Source organism: Triturus cristatus, chromosome 7, assembly GCF_964204655.1.
Source record: "Triturus cristatus chromosome 7, aTriCri1.1, whole genome shotgun sequence".
Lineage (NCBI taxonomy): Eukaryota > Metazoa > Chordata > Amphibia > Caudata > Salamandridae > Triturus > Triturus cristatus.
This window is the reverse complement of record NC_140590.1, coordinates 1,163,255,374-1,163,270,410: the sequence shown is the minus strand read 5'-3', so window position 1 is coordinate 1,163,270,410 and position 15,037 is coordinate 1,163,255,374. Positions and strand designations below refer to the sequence as shown.

Below are 15,037 nucleotides of genomic sequence, written 5' to 3'. Positions count from 1 at the left end.
GCAGCAATGAGAAATCGGGTACTGAAATCTGTTGGAGAAATTGAATATTTGGCTGAGAATGACCCAGAAAGTACAGACATATTGAAAACAAACATGTTGGACACATATTATCCAAAGAGAAGTCATCATCTGGAGAACATGTGTCTCTATGAAGTGTTACAGAACTACATTTATTCACGGAAAGCTGCAGAAGACATCAACAGTGGAAAATATAAAGTTGTTGGTGAAGAAGGATGTTTGGTGAAGCAAACCAAAGGAAGTTTGATAAATCACCGGAAGCTGAGTTGCGACACTACCGACAAGAAAGAATTTTACTACTTGGCTCTTTTACAGTTGTTTAAACCATGGCGTACAGAGGATGAACTACTGGGAGAATTCCAGAGCTATGAAGATTCTTTTAATGCTTGCAAAGACAGCATACAATGCAGTACATTCTCAACTTATCTGCAAATGTTAAATGAAGAAATTGAACAGGAAACTACAATTGCAGCAGAAATAGCTAGAGACAGTTCTCAGGACAGCCAAAGTTCAGGAACACACAGTCAAGATCCCCTAGGACAACCAATCGTTGAAAATGAAGCATCAATAGCCATGAATGAAGTGGAAACGGCTATGAATCAAGCTCAAGCAGAATTTATAGACTTAGAAAATTTGGAAAGACAACTGAATCAAGAGCAGCAACAAATTTATGAAGAGATCAAAAACAAAATTGATCACGGATTTCTACATATCAAAAAAGAGTGCTCATGCACATCATTTCATCCAATCAGGATGTATGTAAGCGGACAAGCTGGCACTGGAAAAAGTTTCCTAATTAAAGTCATCAGAAGCTACCTAAAGCAAAAAACGGATTCTACTTTGTCTTGTGTGGTTACTGCTCCAACTGGGTTAGCAGCATATAACATAAAAGGAATCACCTTACATCGTTTGCTAATGTTACCAGTGGAGCATGAGAACAAAATACAATTCAACAAGCTAACTGGAGAAGCATCCTTGGAAGTTTCACGAGTATTGAAGAAGATGCAAGTTCTCATTATTGATGAGGTGAGCATGGTATCAAACTTAATGCTTGCCTTTGTGCATTTAAGAATGCAGCAAATTTTGAAGACAGACTATGACGTGTTATTTGGTGGAAAACACGTCATAGTTTTTGGGGATCTTTTGCAACTTACTCCAGTTAAAGGACAACCAGTGTTTAATACTGTGACACATGAAGACACAAAGAAGTCATTGGGAAGCATTGGAAATACAAATATTTGGTCCTTCTTTGAGTACAAGGAACTTACAACTAATATGAGGCAAGCAAACGATGAAGAATATGGAAGTATTCTGAAAGATATCAGGATTGGACTACTCACAGATGTTGGGAAAAAAGCATTACAGAGTCGGCTGCTACATAATTTATTTCCAAAGGAAGAAATAGTTGCAGAGAAAATATACAAGAATATTGCAGAAAACAAAAGTGTCATCTGCTTAATGCCAACTCTACGTGAATGCTCAATATTTAATGAGGAGCTTTTGAAATTGGAAAAGGAAGACATCAGGAAATTGGAAGCAGTGGACAAAATTGAGGATGGAAGAATTACAGTCACAGTAACAGGCAAACTGAAAAATAAATTGGACTCACTAGAGAAGAACATCTCCAAAACAGCAGGATTAGAAAAAAATCTTTATGTTTGCATGAACTGTAGAGTGTTTTTAAGGAGAAATTTGGATGTTGAGAAAGGCTTAGTGAATGGAGCGATGGGAAGAGTTGTGGGTTTTATTAATTATCAGAAAAAAGAAGGAATTGAATGTTTACAGATAAAATTTGATCAGATAGAGGAAGTTAAAGACATTTGTCGTTGTTCAGTTCGTTTCATGCTTGTGAAAGACTTATATGTACGTAGGAAGCAGTTTCCGTTTTCACTAGCATATGCTGTAACTATCCACAAGTCTCAAGGATTGACTGTAGATTGTGCATTTGTGAACATTGGTTCAACTGTGTTCAAAGAAGGTATGGCATATGTAGCTTTGTCACGAGTCAAAACATTATCAGGTTTATTCATGATAGACTTTGATGACTCAAAAGTTAGTGCTGATACAAACTGTGTAAAGGAGTATAATAGATTAAGAAGAAGCTATGCTCCTCATTTAGGTCAGTATCCTGTGTTGGAGAAACGTGTAGTTTCTCGTAAAAGGAGAAATGAGAATATCTGTAATGAAGATGTAGAGAAGAGGAAAAAAAAGAGGAGTGATGTAATTGCAAGCAAAAAGAATAAGGAAAATGAAGAACAGGTTGTAGGATGTCATTTTGAAAATAGCTCTGGTGTCAACTGCTACGCTAATGTAGTGCTGAATGTTGCATTTTATCTGGAAAGTTTGCAAGAGCAGATAATAGTAAATCAGGGAAAAAGATTCTGTTCAGAGCTCAGTCTCCTTTTTCAAAAGCTGAGTAAAGATAAAACTCAAATAGAAAGTGCTACTGAAATTAGAAAACTTTTAGATGTATGTTCAGGACGAACACAGTTTTCTCAAAATGAACAGCAAGATGCACACGAATTTTTGATGTATTTTCTTCAGGTAGTGGAAGAAGAAGGAGTTCCCATTGACATTTTTTTTGGTCTCTCTTATAAATGGGAACATAGTTGTGATAATTGTTATAATATATGTGGCTCTATTGTTGATAATGAAAGGTTTATTTATTTGACATTGCCAGAGAGTAAAACAGTCACTTTTGCAAAATTAGTTAAAGATGCTAATCATAGCATGAAATGTGGTGAGTGTAATTCTGACATGTTTTCAACATTAATTTTAAGGGAATACGGACAGTATGTAATTTTAATGATGCAACGATGTAGAGCTGATGGATCAAAATTGGATACTTTAATAAAGAAGTTTACAGGACAGCAATTATCAATTTCAGGAAAAACTTTTGTAACTGTTGCAATAATTTTCCATGATGGACCTACTGTTACTTCTGGACATTACACAGTTTATCTAAAATGTGAAAAAGGCTGGACACTGTGTAATGATTCCCAATTGATTTTCAAACAACGTTTGCCTTTTGATTTAGCAAATTCCTATCTAATCTTCCTGAAACCTAAATTTTAGAGAGATTTGGCAAGATCTGGACAAAATAATTTTACCATTTTACTGGATTACCATTGCAATTTTGTAGAAAAAAGATTTTTAAAATTATCATTTGGCCTAAAGGAAAGATAACCAATTGTAATGTGGACTTTTTTAAATTTTAATGCAATTTTCAAAAACCAATAATTTAGAGATAATCGGTAACTTCTGCACATTTTAAATTATGGAATGCTATTGGACTGCCATTGGAAATTTTTTCAAAAATGATTTAAAAAATTACTATTTGGCCATGTGGAAAAGTAAGCAATTCTATTGTGGACTAAATAAATAATTCAAAAAATTTTCGTGAACCAAAATGTTACAGAGAATTGGTGAGATCTGGACAGATTAAACTTTAGAATTTTAATGGTTTTCCCTTGGAAATTTATTCCAGGAAAAAAAAAAAAATACTATTTGGCCTAAAGGAAATAAAATCAGATGTATTTTGGAGTTATTTGAGATATAATATTGTGATTATACTTCTGAAACAAACATATCAGACGGTATTTTAAAGAAAAAAGTATTGTTTTTAGATGATATTTTTTTAGAATAATATGCATTTCTGTAATGATAAGTTTAAGTGAGAAGACATTCTGGGCTTTTTTAATACAATCTTTGTGATTGTTAATTTTTTTTGCCCGCTGTAAAATGATGAATGCAATTGCTTTCACAATTAATAGTGAAATGCAATATATTCTGAAAACAGCAAAAATAAGGCAAAAATATTTTTTTGTAAAAAATGTAAATATGTGTATTGTATTATAAAATGGATAAAAAATATTAATACTTTTTTCTTTATTTTCAGATCGATATAGAAAATTTTCGGAAACTACAACCATTTTAAAAACTATTTTTTAAAAAAACAAATGAATAAATATTTTTTGAGTGAGTATGGTAAGTTAAAAATAAAAATTGTAGTCTCTCAAGGACTTTGTAATGAGATAAATGATTTTTAGTGTTTTTTTTTAAAAAATAAAAAAAAGGTACGCTTACCGTACGCGTACGGTAAAAAAAAAAAAAAAAAGTTTTTAAAAAAAAAGAAAAAAAAAGATGAAAGATAAGGTTGGCTCTTAAAAGAACCGTTGTGTTCATGCAGGGACAGAGGAAAGAAAGATTGGGAATATTAGACGGTACGACAAGTGTGCTGATCTATTTTACTGTTCACCAGGGAAACACTGGTCTCCCTATAAGTAATTAGATCGTGACAAGTGGCGCACCGTACTTCAACCCTCGCAAACCGAGGGTTAATTTCCAGAGGGCCAGCAAAAGGAGATTCTCCCCCCACAGATGAAGGGCTCACCTGACCTGCAGAAGAAGGAGTCTGCCCTGCAGATGATGGTCCAGGCTGAGCTGCTGTGGATGTACTGGCTCGTCTTTCTGAAGAGTTACCTCCAAAAAGATGACCATGTGTCCTTCTGTGTACTTCCTGGAGGTGTCTCTTCATGGTGTGATTCCCAAAGGAATACTTCCTGTTAGGATTACCTCTAGAAAGTACACGCTTACACAGCTTGCAAGTAACTAAGGGTGCATTCACCTTTTGCTGGCCTTCTGGAAAAGTAAAATACTCCCAAACGTAAGAAGGCTTTACTTTCCTCGCTCTCTGCCTCAAGACAGTGCTGCTGGTGCTAGCCTCACTCTCAGAAGAGCTCTGCTGTTCTGCCATCGTATCCCAAAGACAAACCAGCTCCTTCTCCCAAGGGATCACAAGCAGAAATGAGGGGAATGGGTGTGGTGTAGGAGAGTTCTAGAACTGAAAGTAGTTTCAACCAATCAAAAGTTGTGTTTCAAGATCACATGACCTACCGTACGCTTACGGTGCGCTTACGGTGCGCTTACGGCAAAAAGTACGCGTGCGCGTAAAAAAGACACGCGCTTGCGCGCATGCGCATAACAGTCACTCCCCGGCACTTCCGCGTAACGTGCGCGTGTTGCGTAAGCGCGCACGCGTCCCACGCGCAGTACGCGCGGCTACGCAAAGTACGGAACTATACGCAAGCAGCGTAGATAGATTACGGGCGTTGCGTAAACCGTACGCTTACCGTGAGCTTACGGTACGCGTACTATAAAAAAAAATAAAAAAAAAAAAAAAAAAACTGGAAATAAATTTTACATGTTTATTTTAAAAAATATATATAAAAAAAATATTTAAGGATTTTAAAAATTTAAGCATAGTCTTTATAAAAGATAAGAAAATTAAATTAAAAATATGTTTGAAAAAAATGAAGAATAAAAAAAAAAAAAAGCATTTAAAAAACCTTGCAAATTCACTGAAAAAACCATGGGTTTCACACACGTTATATTTAGGAATTAGCATTTAAAAAACCTTTCAAATTCACTGAAAAAACCATGGGTTTCACACACGTTATAGTTAGGAATTAGCATTTAAAAAACCTTAGAAATTCACTGAAAAAACCATAGGTTTCACACACGTTATAGTTAGGAATTAGCATTTAAAAAACCTTAGAAATTCAGTGAAAAAACCATAGGTTTCACACATGTTATAGTTAGCTGGACATTTTACTCGTAACAAACCAATGAAATTGCCCCGTTATAGTTAGTTCAGCTAACTATAACTCGCGCGCCCGCAATGCACTGCTGATGACGTCACATATTACATCACTCATGACATGGTCAGTGACATCACTCATGACATCACTGATGACATCTCAAATGACATCACTGATGACATCACTGATGACATCATCCTTGTGATAGAGTGGCAGACCTCCTCTCACCTTAATATAAGCTTTGATACACACATTCAAAAATAGAGACTAAAAATTTCAAAACAATGGACATACCAATACCAGTTACAACAACCTCTTCAGTAATTCTAAGATCCACATACACATCCACTCATTCACCAACAGTCCTATACAGTCACTCATACATGTACTCACTCATCATATGTACTCATACATCTATACATCCTGTTACACAATGCCACTCATCCATAGAGTTACTCACACACATAGTCACTCATGCTAATAAAGAATAAAACATACATTTACTTGCATATACAGTAATACACACACCACCATACTTACTTCTACGGAAACTTACACATACTTAGTCTTTTAAACAATCACTTATAGAAACACATACTTATTCATACAGGAACTCTTTCAATCTCTCCCTCTCACATATACTCACATATATACACCAATAGTCACATATACTAGTTAAAAACATATGTAGTTACTCCTGAAGACACTATTGAGACAGTCATTCACTCAATAACACACCCATACACACACTCATCCACACATACAGTCCTGCACACATGCTGTCTTCAACACATACAAACAGTGAGTCACTCATTCATGCATCTATGCACTACGTAATACCCCCCACCGTACCATACAGACACTCAGACTGATACTCAAAAAAACAACTAATAACCTATATAGACACCCATGTAGCTACTCACCAACCCATGCAGCCACTTATACACAAAGTGAGAGATACACTTAATCAGTCAGTAACACAATCAATTTTTCAAAAACAAATCATCCATTTAGACACTTATATACCCATTTATTCTTCCATCGACCTTGAGATACACATATATAAAACATATTTAATTTTCAGAAAAACACACATTCACTGGATGATGTCATCAGTGATGTCATCAGTGATGTCATTTGAGATGTCATCAGTGATGTCATGAGTGATGTCACTGACCATGTCATGAGTGATGTAATATGTGACGTCATCAGCAGTGCATTGCGGGCGCGCGAGTTATAGTTAGCTGAACTAACTATAACGGGGCAATTTCATTGGTTTGTTACGAGTAAAATGTCCAGCTAACTATAACATGTGTGAAACCTATGGTTTTTTCACTGAATTTCTAAGGTTTTTTAAATGCTAATTCCTAACTATAACGTGTGTGAAACCTATGGTTTTTTCAGTGAATATATATATATATATATATATATATATATATATATATATATATATATATATGCAAAACAAAGTCTCCAAGCCCAAGGAGCCCCCGACCCTTCAGGGTGGCCTCGCGGAACAGTGAGCATGGAGCAGCTCACCAACACACGCCGTGACCAAACAAAGATGCGAGGCCCATCACGGAGATAAAAGCATTTATTTCGAAGACAGCAGCACTAATCTTCCATCACCTTACGCGTTTCGGCTGTCGCCTTGCTCACAGGTAAGAAGTTAACAAATGCAAAGTGCGTTGTGCTTGCTTTTTTAAACAAAATGTCACATGACCAGGCATTCGAAATACTAGCCCCATAATGCATTGTACAGTTCGTAAGTTCATTGCAAATGGAATCATGATTGATCCTCAAACAGCGTTATTTCAGCATTTTTTTCTTTGGTACCTGCATCATTTTAGTGGAAATAAAGTCTCGCAGCCATGTGTTTTTTCCGATTATATGCAAGTGCTCACATTCAGCATAGGTCTTCGAATTTTGCATGTCTCTCCGAGCGGTCAGAACACGGGATATATATTTTTGTAGAAATGGAAAAAGACTTTGTTCCTTTCGATCTTGGTGTGGATGGTACTGTGCTAATCCTACGTATAGAAACTTGAAGTATGCTCACCTCAAATGTCTGCTTTTCTATCAGAGTGTAGCTGGTATAGTAGGGTGCTCTATACAGAAGCTTCTCTCCACCTAAACTTGGAAACTACCCAGAGTTCGCCGCTTCTTTTTTGCATAATTTATGCAGCTCTCTATTTCAGAAAGAGTATTGTTTTGACTTATGCTGGTTGCTTCCTTGTGTCTGGACAAAGGTAAGACTCTCTGAAGAGCTGTAATGATAGTGAAACACGTGTCAGGGGTTGCTTTTATTCACACCAGGTTGGCTTGGATGGTATTTTACCAATCCAAAGCTGTAATACTGTGCCTTGAGTGGTAAAAGGATTTTGTCATTTTACAGCTTGGCGTGGATGGCACTGTGCTAATCCTGTGCTTGAAAACTTTGATAGAAAATCAGACATTTGAGGCGAGCAAATTCAGAGTGTTGCTGGTTTTGTAGGGTGCTCTGTACAGGAGCTGCTCTCCACCTAAACTTGGGAAACTGCCCAGAGTTCTCTGCTTCCTTTTTGATTTACATATATATAAAAATAAATAAATGTATGCACACACATTTAAAAGATTTACAAGCCTAGCAAATACATATATATATTTATATATAGTGAAACATTTACAAAGTTACGTACAAACGGGACAGGAGAGATATAGAAATAGGAATAAAGGCTTTAGCCTTACTTTTATGTCTGACCTGTCCCGTTCTTGCTTCTCAAAATCTGATTACCCTGTTTGTCAATCCTGATTCTTAAGAAACAATCTGTGACATGAGCTCAAGGGTGCATGAAATCAAGCATTCTGCGAACCAGAACGCACATACTGTCACCTTGCTGAAAATGTTGAAAATGTTGATGAAGCTAGCATTCTGTATTTGGCTTGCTTCATCCCCTGTTCTCTCTTTAAATCCAAAATGGATGAGAATCTTGCTTGAGACTTTTCCTCTTGGTAAGTGAATAATGCAAGTATTCTCCTTTGTTCCATTGAAGTCCCTGCACTGGTTCCACTGCACATTTCTCCAAGAGTGTTGAGGTTTCTTGAACCAGCCAGTCAAAAACTGCAGGGATTGAGGCTCTCAGTGGAATCCGAGGACGAGAGCTGGAAAAACTAATCTAGTACCCATTCTGCACAACATCCATGACCCCATGTCTTTTGTTATTTCCTACCATGCAGGGAGATGGTTGGCAATACACCGATGATGCTTGTGCTTGTGGCAGAATGATGGAGTAATTGCTTTGTTGGAGTCTTTCCTCTCACAGGGCAAGGCTGTCGACCACTATCTTTCCTCGAGAAGACATCTGTCTCTGAATGGGCTGATGCTGCTCTTGTGCGTGCTCTAGCGGATGCCTTTTCAAGTAAGGGATGTGCAAATGCTGTTTACCTTTGCTGAAAGATCTAAATTGAATGCCAGGAAATTCCTTGTCTTCCCTAGCCCAACTGACAGCTTCTGATCTTATCTTATGGATTTTCTCATCCACCTGATGACCAATACGAATTGAATGCTATCTCTAACATGTTGGTGAGCTTGTCAAGTCGATGACTTCAATCTGAGCCAAGCATAGCGCCTCACAAAGGCTCCATGACAAATGTCTGCAGTAGCTATGTCTGCAATGTCGCTTGCTAAACTTATCAGGCAGGCTGAATTTAACATCCCTATTTTTCTCTCTTCGGAGATATTCCACAATATGGCTCATTGAATCCCAAACAGAACAATGGTGGCAGCTTAACATGTACCAGGAATTTTCAGCCTGACCACAGAAAATGACTTAAAAACATGAAACTCTTTTAAACATGTAATGCATGATAAGGTCTGTGTTTGTTCTATTCATCAGATAATTATCTCAATTAGCTTGGTAGATATGTTCCTGAATGCAGCACAGGAGATCTCAGATGGTACTGTAGCATTGTAAGAATTCAAGAGGTGCTTGAATTTTTTGTTTTGCTGACCTTTTACAAAATCTGCCACTTTGATACTGAAATTAATTTTGTTGGGAGTGGATTCTTCTAGTAAAAGCATTCGCACAGGAAATTCGATGTGGTTGTGGTCTACCACTTTTGTGTTTCATAAACAGGCATTAATTTCTGAAACGCTTTAAATAAACCAACTGCAGAAATTCTATCATGCTTTTGTGGTTCACTATAAATATGGTTGCTCATAAGGAGAAGACAAAAACATGCCCACGTGTTCCAAGAATGCACAGCAACACAGATGTAATTCAGTGTATGCTTTGGAGTCTGCAGGCTGCGCTAAATCATCATTAGCTTACATGCGTTCCTACTCTTCCAAGCAACGTTCAGAGGACTAAGCATAATTATGTGATTAATCAAAGACAGGGAAGGGTGCTGGGACCACAGGAGGCACCCTTGAGTAGCCTAATTTAAAGGCCAATGAAAATGGATTTAGATGACACATGAAGAAATGCTTCAGAAAATCAGAAGACAGGTATCAGTCAGGCAAGGAAGCAAACACGTTTCCTCCCCAAAAAAGGGAAACCAAGGCAGGTATAATCTAAGAAGTGTGTAAATGTTTCAAATTTGAATAGAGTACATGACACACATAGGAACTATAAAAGAAGCTAACGAAACCCGTTGATGAGTCTGGGAACAAAGGCACTCAACTACAAACAATGATTGTGCAAGGGCGATGGCAGGTGTCTTCGTCTGTGCTTATAGATAGGGCCAACCTTGAATGAGATTTCCAAAGTTGCCAACAGGATAAGATAGCAACAGCTTGGTTAGGTCTGCCAAGAGTTTAGCAGGTAAGCAGTCTTCGTAAAGGATGACAAGGGAGGGGAACTCCCAAATAGAATGGTAGCTGCAGACAGTCGGAGTGCAAGAAGAAACAAGTCGACTTAAGAACACCGGTATAAAAGTGGTTGAAGCATAGGTCCTTCTAAGATGCTGATCTGCTGAAACAGCAACAGTTGTACAAATGAGGGTACCAAAACAACAAGGCAGTGCATGTTCTTGACTTGTAATGCGGTTCTCACTTCCATGTATTGCTCTCCTGCAGTACTTTGATATAGGCTATAATCCAGGAATTATAGTGCAATCACAGAGCTGAAAACGGGTACTGACATAACTGGGTAAAACCACCATCTTAGGAAAAAAACGGAGATCTCCACATCCTAGTAATAAAGGCAGCAAAATTAGAACATGAAAGGGGAGGAATGATGGTAACAAAGAATGGGACATCACCGCATTTGGTGGTGGGATGCCATATGAAAATAGTCTGCCAAGTGCCTCCGACACTAAGCATAGAGCAGAGTGGAAGCCCAAGGGAAAAACCCTTACACTCAAGCGTATGCTTTTTGTGAGAGTAGCTAAATTATTTCTGATGTAGATCCTATCCTAGTAACACATAACAGCAGCCATATAACTGGACATAAAAAGTCATAAAAGTAGATATTGATGAAAGAATTCGGTGTTGTCCATGAGGATTTACTACCAGCTGTATATACTTTGTAGAAGGCTGAAGACAGATGGCAAAAAGGTGAAGATCTGACCTTTTGCTTGACCTACAACTGTAGTTCCACAGTGACATCCTGATAGAGTTCAAAAAGACAAACGATATTATCACATCAAGCAGACAAAATATTTCACAGACAGATGGGGAAAAGACTTGGAAAACCGAGGCCGACAACCCACAAAAAATACAGGATTATAAAGTGGTAAAGGACTCTTTGGAGTATATTCCTAGCCAACATTTCTGGCCCTCCCAACACACACAAATACATTGACAATAAAGAAAGAAAGATGCCACCAAAATAAACTAAGTATAACCCAGAGACACATTTGAAATAGGGACAAAACCCAGAGAAATAAAGAGACCCAAACAAAAGACAGAGGTAAGAGATCCAACTGACAGACAGAGAGAAAGTCACCTGCCCAAGAGCTATCCAGGAGATGAGACAAAAAACAAACACCTCGAGAGAAGTAGATCCAACTAAAAGCACCATGAATGATAGTCACTGCAAAGCAAGAGGGTAGAGTCACAATAAACAGAGATCCAAAATACAAAAGACCCAATGGAGACTAGAGAATAAAAGATGCAACAGAAAGACAAAGAACAGAGAGAAACACAAACAGAAAATGACAGGAGACCCAATAAACCTGTATATGTTTTCTGCTAACCGTACCTCACCAAGTAGCTGCAGCAAGAGTAGTACAATTCCATCAAATAGTCCAGTGCCCATGGGTGGTGACGACCGCACCTGAAAATAAGTAATGGGGTGACGTTAAAAGAGAAAAAGGTATCTAAGATCAGGAAAGCAAAAAAATCAAACAAGCAAGAGAATGAAAAAGATTTGGAATTGAAAAGGGTAAAAGGACAGAGGAGCACAATAATGGCATGAGATAAACGTGAGAGGGATATAGAAAACAAGGGAGAGAGGGAGTGATGTAGAAAGAGAAAATACTGTCAGGAAAAGTGGTAATGAGGAGGGGACAGTGAGGAAAGGCAAATACATGGCAAGAGAAGAGATCATAAATCCATACGAATTATAGATATAGTGATGTCATCACTGAAATCATGTAAGTGATGTAATGTATAGGGCCATTAGCAGTCCATGATCGGGACACAAGTTATAGTTAAATGACTAAATTATAACTGGTGTATTTCAATGTTTTTAGGGGTTTTAACGCTAGTTCTGTTCTCATTTCAACAGCGGTCTAGAATGTCACTTTAACCTTTGTTTTTTTTTCAAGTGAATTATTGGGGTTGTTGGATTATATTCTAAATTGGCCCAGGGGCCAACCCTCCAAGATCACCCAACGCCCGCTGTGCAAGGCCTTAAATGGTGCACAGCAGGGGTTGACTGCAGGGGCTGGCCTCATAGTCAAGCCATGTGACCAAGCCTCCACTGGCACCCAGTCCATGCATTGCATGGCCTCTGGCAATGCACAGTGGGGGTTGGCCACAGCACCTGGCCTAAAGGCCAGTCCCTGCACCCAACCTGTACTGTGCACAGCTTCTGCCCACGTGCAGCAGGGATTACCCACTGGGGACTTCTCCATAGGAGTCCCTCTGTGGGCGCATAAACAACACTGCGCCACACGTTTATCTATCAAAATGTGTACCATTCTAAAATAAGGTAGCTGTTAAGCGACTAAGAAGATGGGTATCATGAGTAAACAGAATTGGAAAGGGGATGCTGTACTTATGCAAACATCTTCCTCTTTAACTATTTTAGCCCTTTCAAAAATACATTATGCCTCAAATGACTAAAAACCCATTCCTCCCTCCCCATGATATATATGACAAAAGAAAACCCTCATTTCTTCATTTACTGAAGTAACCTTTTCAGGAAATGCTTTCAGTTATACAGCTTTGATTCTATTAAGATGAAGTTTAGGCGTACCACACCTTTGTTATACACACACACAGAATGTTAGCCCTCTAGTTGTTCATTAGAACCCTGTAGTGAAGCCGCAGTAGAACAATGGCGAGTTAACTGACAGACTGTAGATTCACATGCAAGTTAGCTGACAGATACATACTGCTGGTGTTGGAAATACATGTTTTACTCAGAATATCACACATCTGAGAAAGAAAGTGTGAACTTATAATGATTGAGTACCTTCCATGACCTCTATGTGAAAATCATGAGAGAAAACTGTTTTCTCTCGAACATGGTTCATCAAATTCCAACAGAGGATCAGCATTTTTCACCAGGTAAAAATTAGTATGGTACCACCAACAAACAAAAAATACATTGTAACTCAAATCGGCTATCACCCATCACATGTGTTCCTTTTTGTAATCCTCAAAAACAGAATTTCGCTACAATGCATTTCAATGGGGACCATGTCCCGGAGTACTGCAATGTTTGCCACAACACTTGATAGGAACCGCCTTATCAGTGGTTCCTGCCGATGTGCAATTTGTCTGTAGGGCTGCCAGACAACTCTAGATTTGGTGGGTAGAGGTCCCTCTGGATTGTGAAGGCACATCCTTCGTCATCCCGACGGCGTACCCTCTGCGCACCAAACTCTAAATCAGCCCCAAAGCGATTTCTCCAGAATCACATGATGTTCAGCCAGGCTCAAAGTTTCTAAGGTTGGCAGCTCTAGCAACTAGGCCACATTCCCCCAAGAAACAATCTACACTGTATACAGATGGTTACAGGGTAAGTAATATTTTCCATTCATCGCTTTTGTGGCTATAAATACACATGATCTGATTGAACTATAAAGCAGTTCCTTTCCGAAACGTGGGTGCGAGATGATACAGATGTTTTCATTAGTGTTATCAGGACAGCTTGGGCAACTAAAGCCTGTGGACAAGCTAACACGCCTGCACAGTAATGCTCAGATAATGTGTTTGAGTGGGTTGTCTCATTCACACTATAAGTAAATATTTCTGCTGACATCTTGTTTGTCTTTATTTTGGTTACATTCCACATTGTGTACACCACACTAGGATTTCTATTTCAAAATCTTTAAAATGTATCCTTTGTGTGAAAGAGGGCTTGGGGTTTCCCGAAGTATCCTTGTAATGTCTTATGGGCTTGTTCGTAGCCCAATACACATCTTTTTTCAAATGTTACTCAGTGGGTTGTGGGCCAATTGCACAACAACTGGTTTTCTGATTCTGGTTGGCACATTGACGGAGTTCTTAGAGCCACGGGGTCCAGCAAACTGATTCTGTGTTTCTGGAAAAAGTATCACTGGTGTAGAGAGTGGAAGCTTTGGTCGGCAGAGTGAGTGCTGTTTTTTTTGCAGGGTTGGAAGTGGGAGCTGCTGGACACGGGACAGAACCCAGAAGGAAGACTAGGTGCGCATTAATGAGTCAACCTTGGAGCAGCGTCCCAAATGTCCAAGCTGGATGAAGAAAGAAAACAATCTGATGTAGATACCAGTGTGCTTGGATATTCTAGTCCAATCTATGACTCGGACTTCCGTGAAGAAAACAAGTTGCAAACATACGGGCCCAACACTAGACGGCAGGAGTATCTACAGCTACAGACACACACATGTCTATCTATGGTGTCTGTTATACATTTACATTCTTGAATCATGCCAGTTTGTCAGGCTGGAGAGGAGTTAAGCATGTGAATATATGAAAAACCCAATGCTGAAGAAATATTTTTCTTTCCTACTATGAATCCAGATTTGAGGAAAGGTACAGTCTTAGAAGTGCTTGTAGCTGGTGTCTTTTCATGGGCATGTGATATGCCCTGCTGACAGCAAATGTCAGCCTCATCAATGAGTGCACATAGAGTGAAGAAACCCATGGATGCCATTGCCAAACTTTCCCTGATGGTCTGTGGCACAAGAAAGTGTAGAATAGCTCTGGGCATGTTGATATCGCACTCTGTTCAGACGGTCTTCCTGCCGCAGAACAGGTTTATCACTGCACTCAGGCTTCTTCTACT

The 15,037-nt window shown here is 38.6% G+C and overlaps 1 protein-coding gene across 4 annotated transcripts in view; it reads right to left on the bottom strand.

Moving 5' to 3' along the window:
* STK36 (serine/threonine kinase 36) overlaps positions 1-15,037 on the bottom strand; it is a 290,182-nt gene that overhangs the window by 80,419 nt on the left and 194,726 nt on the right. For all 4 annotated transcript variants that reach the window (XM_085618423.1, XM_085618425.1, XM_085618424.1 and 1 more), the window contains exon 21: positions 11,801-11,875. In XM_085618423.1, coding sequence (XP_085474549.1) covers positions 11,801-11,875 — 75 coding nt within the window. The remainder of the gene's footprint in view (positions 1-11,800; positions 11,876-15,037) is intronic.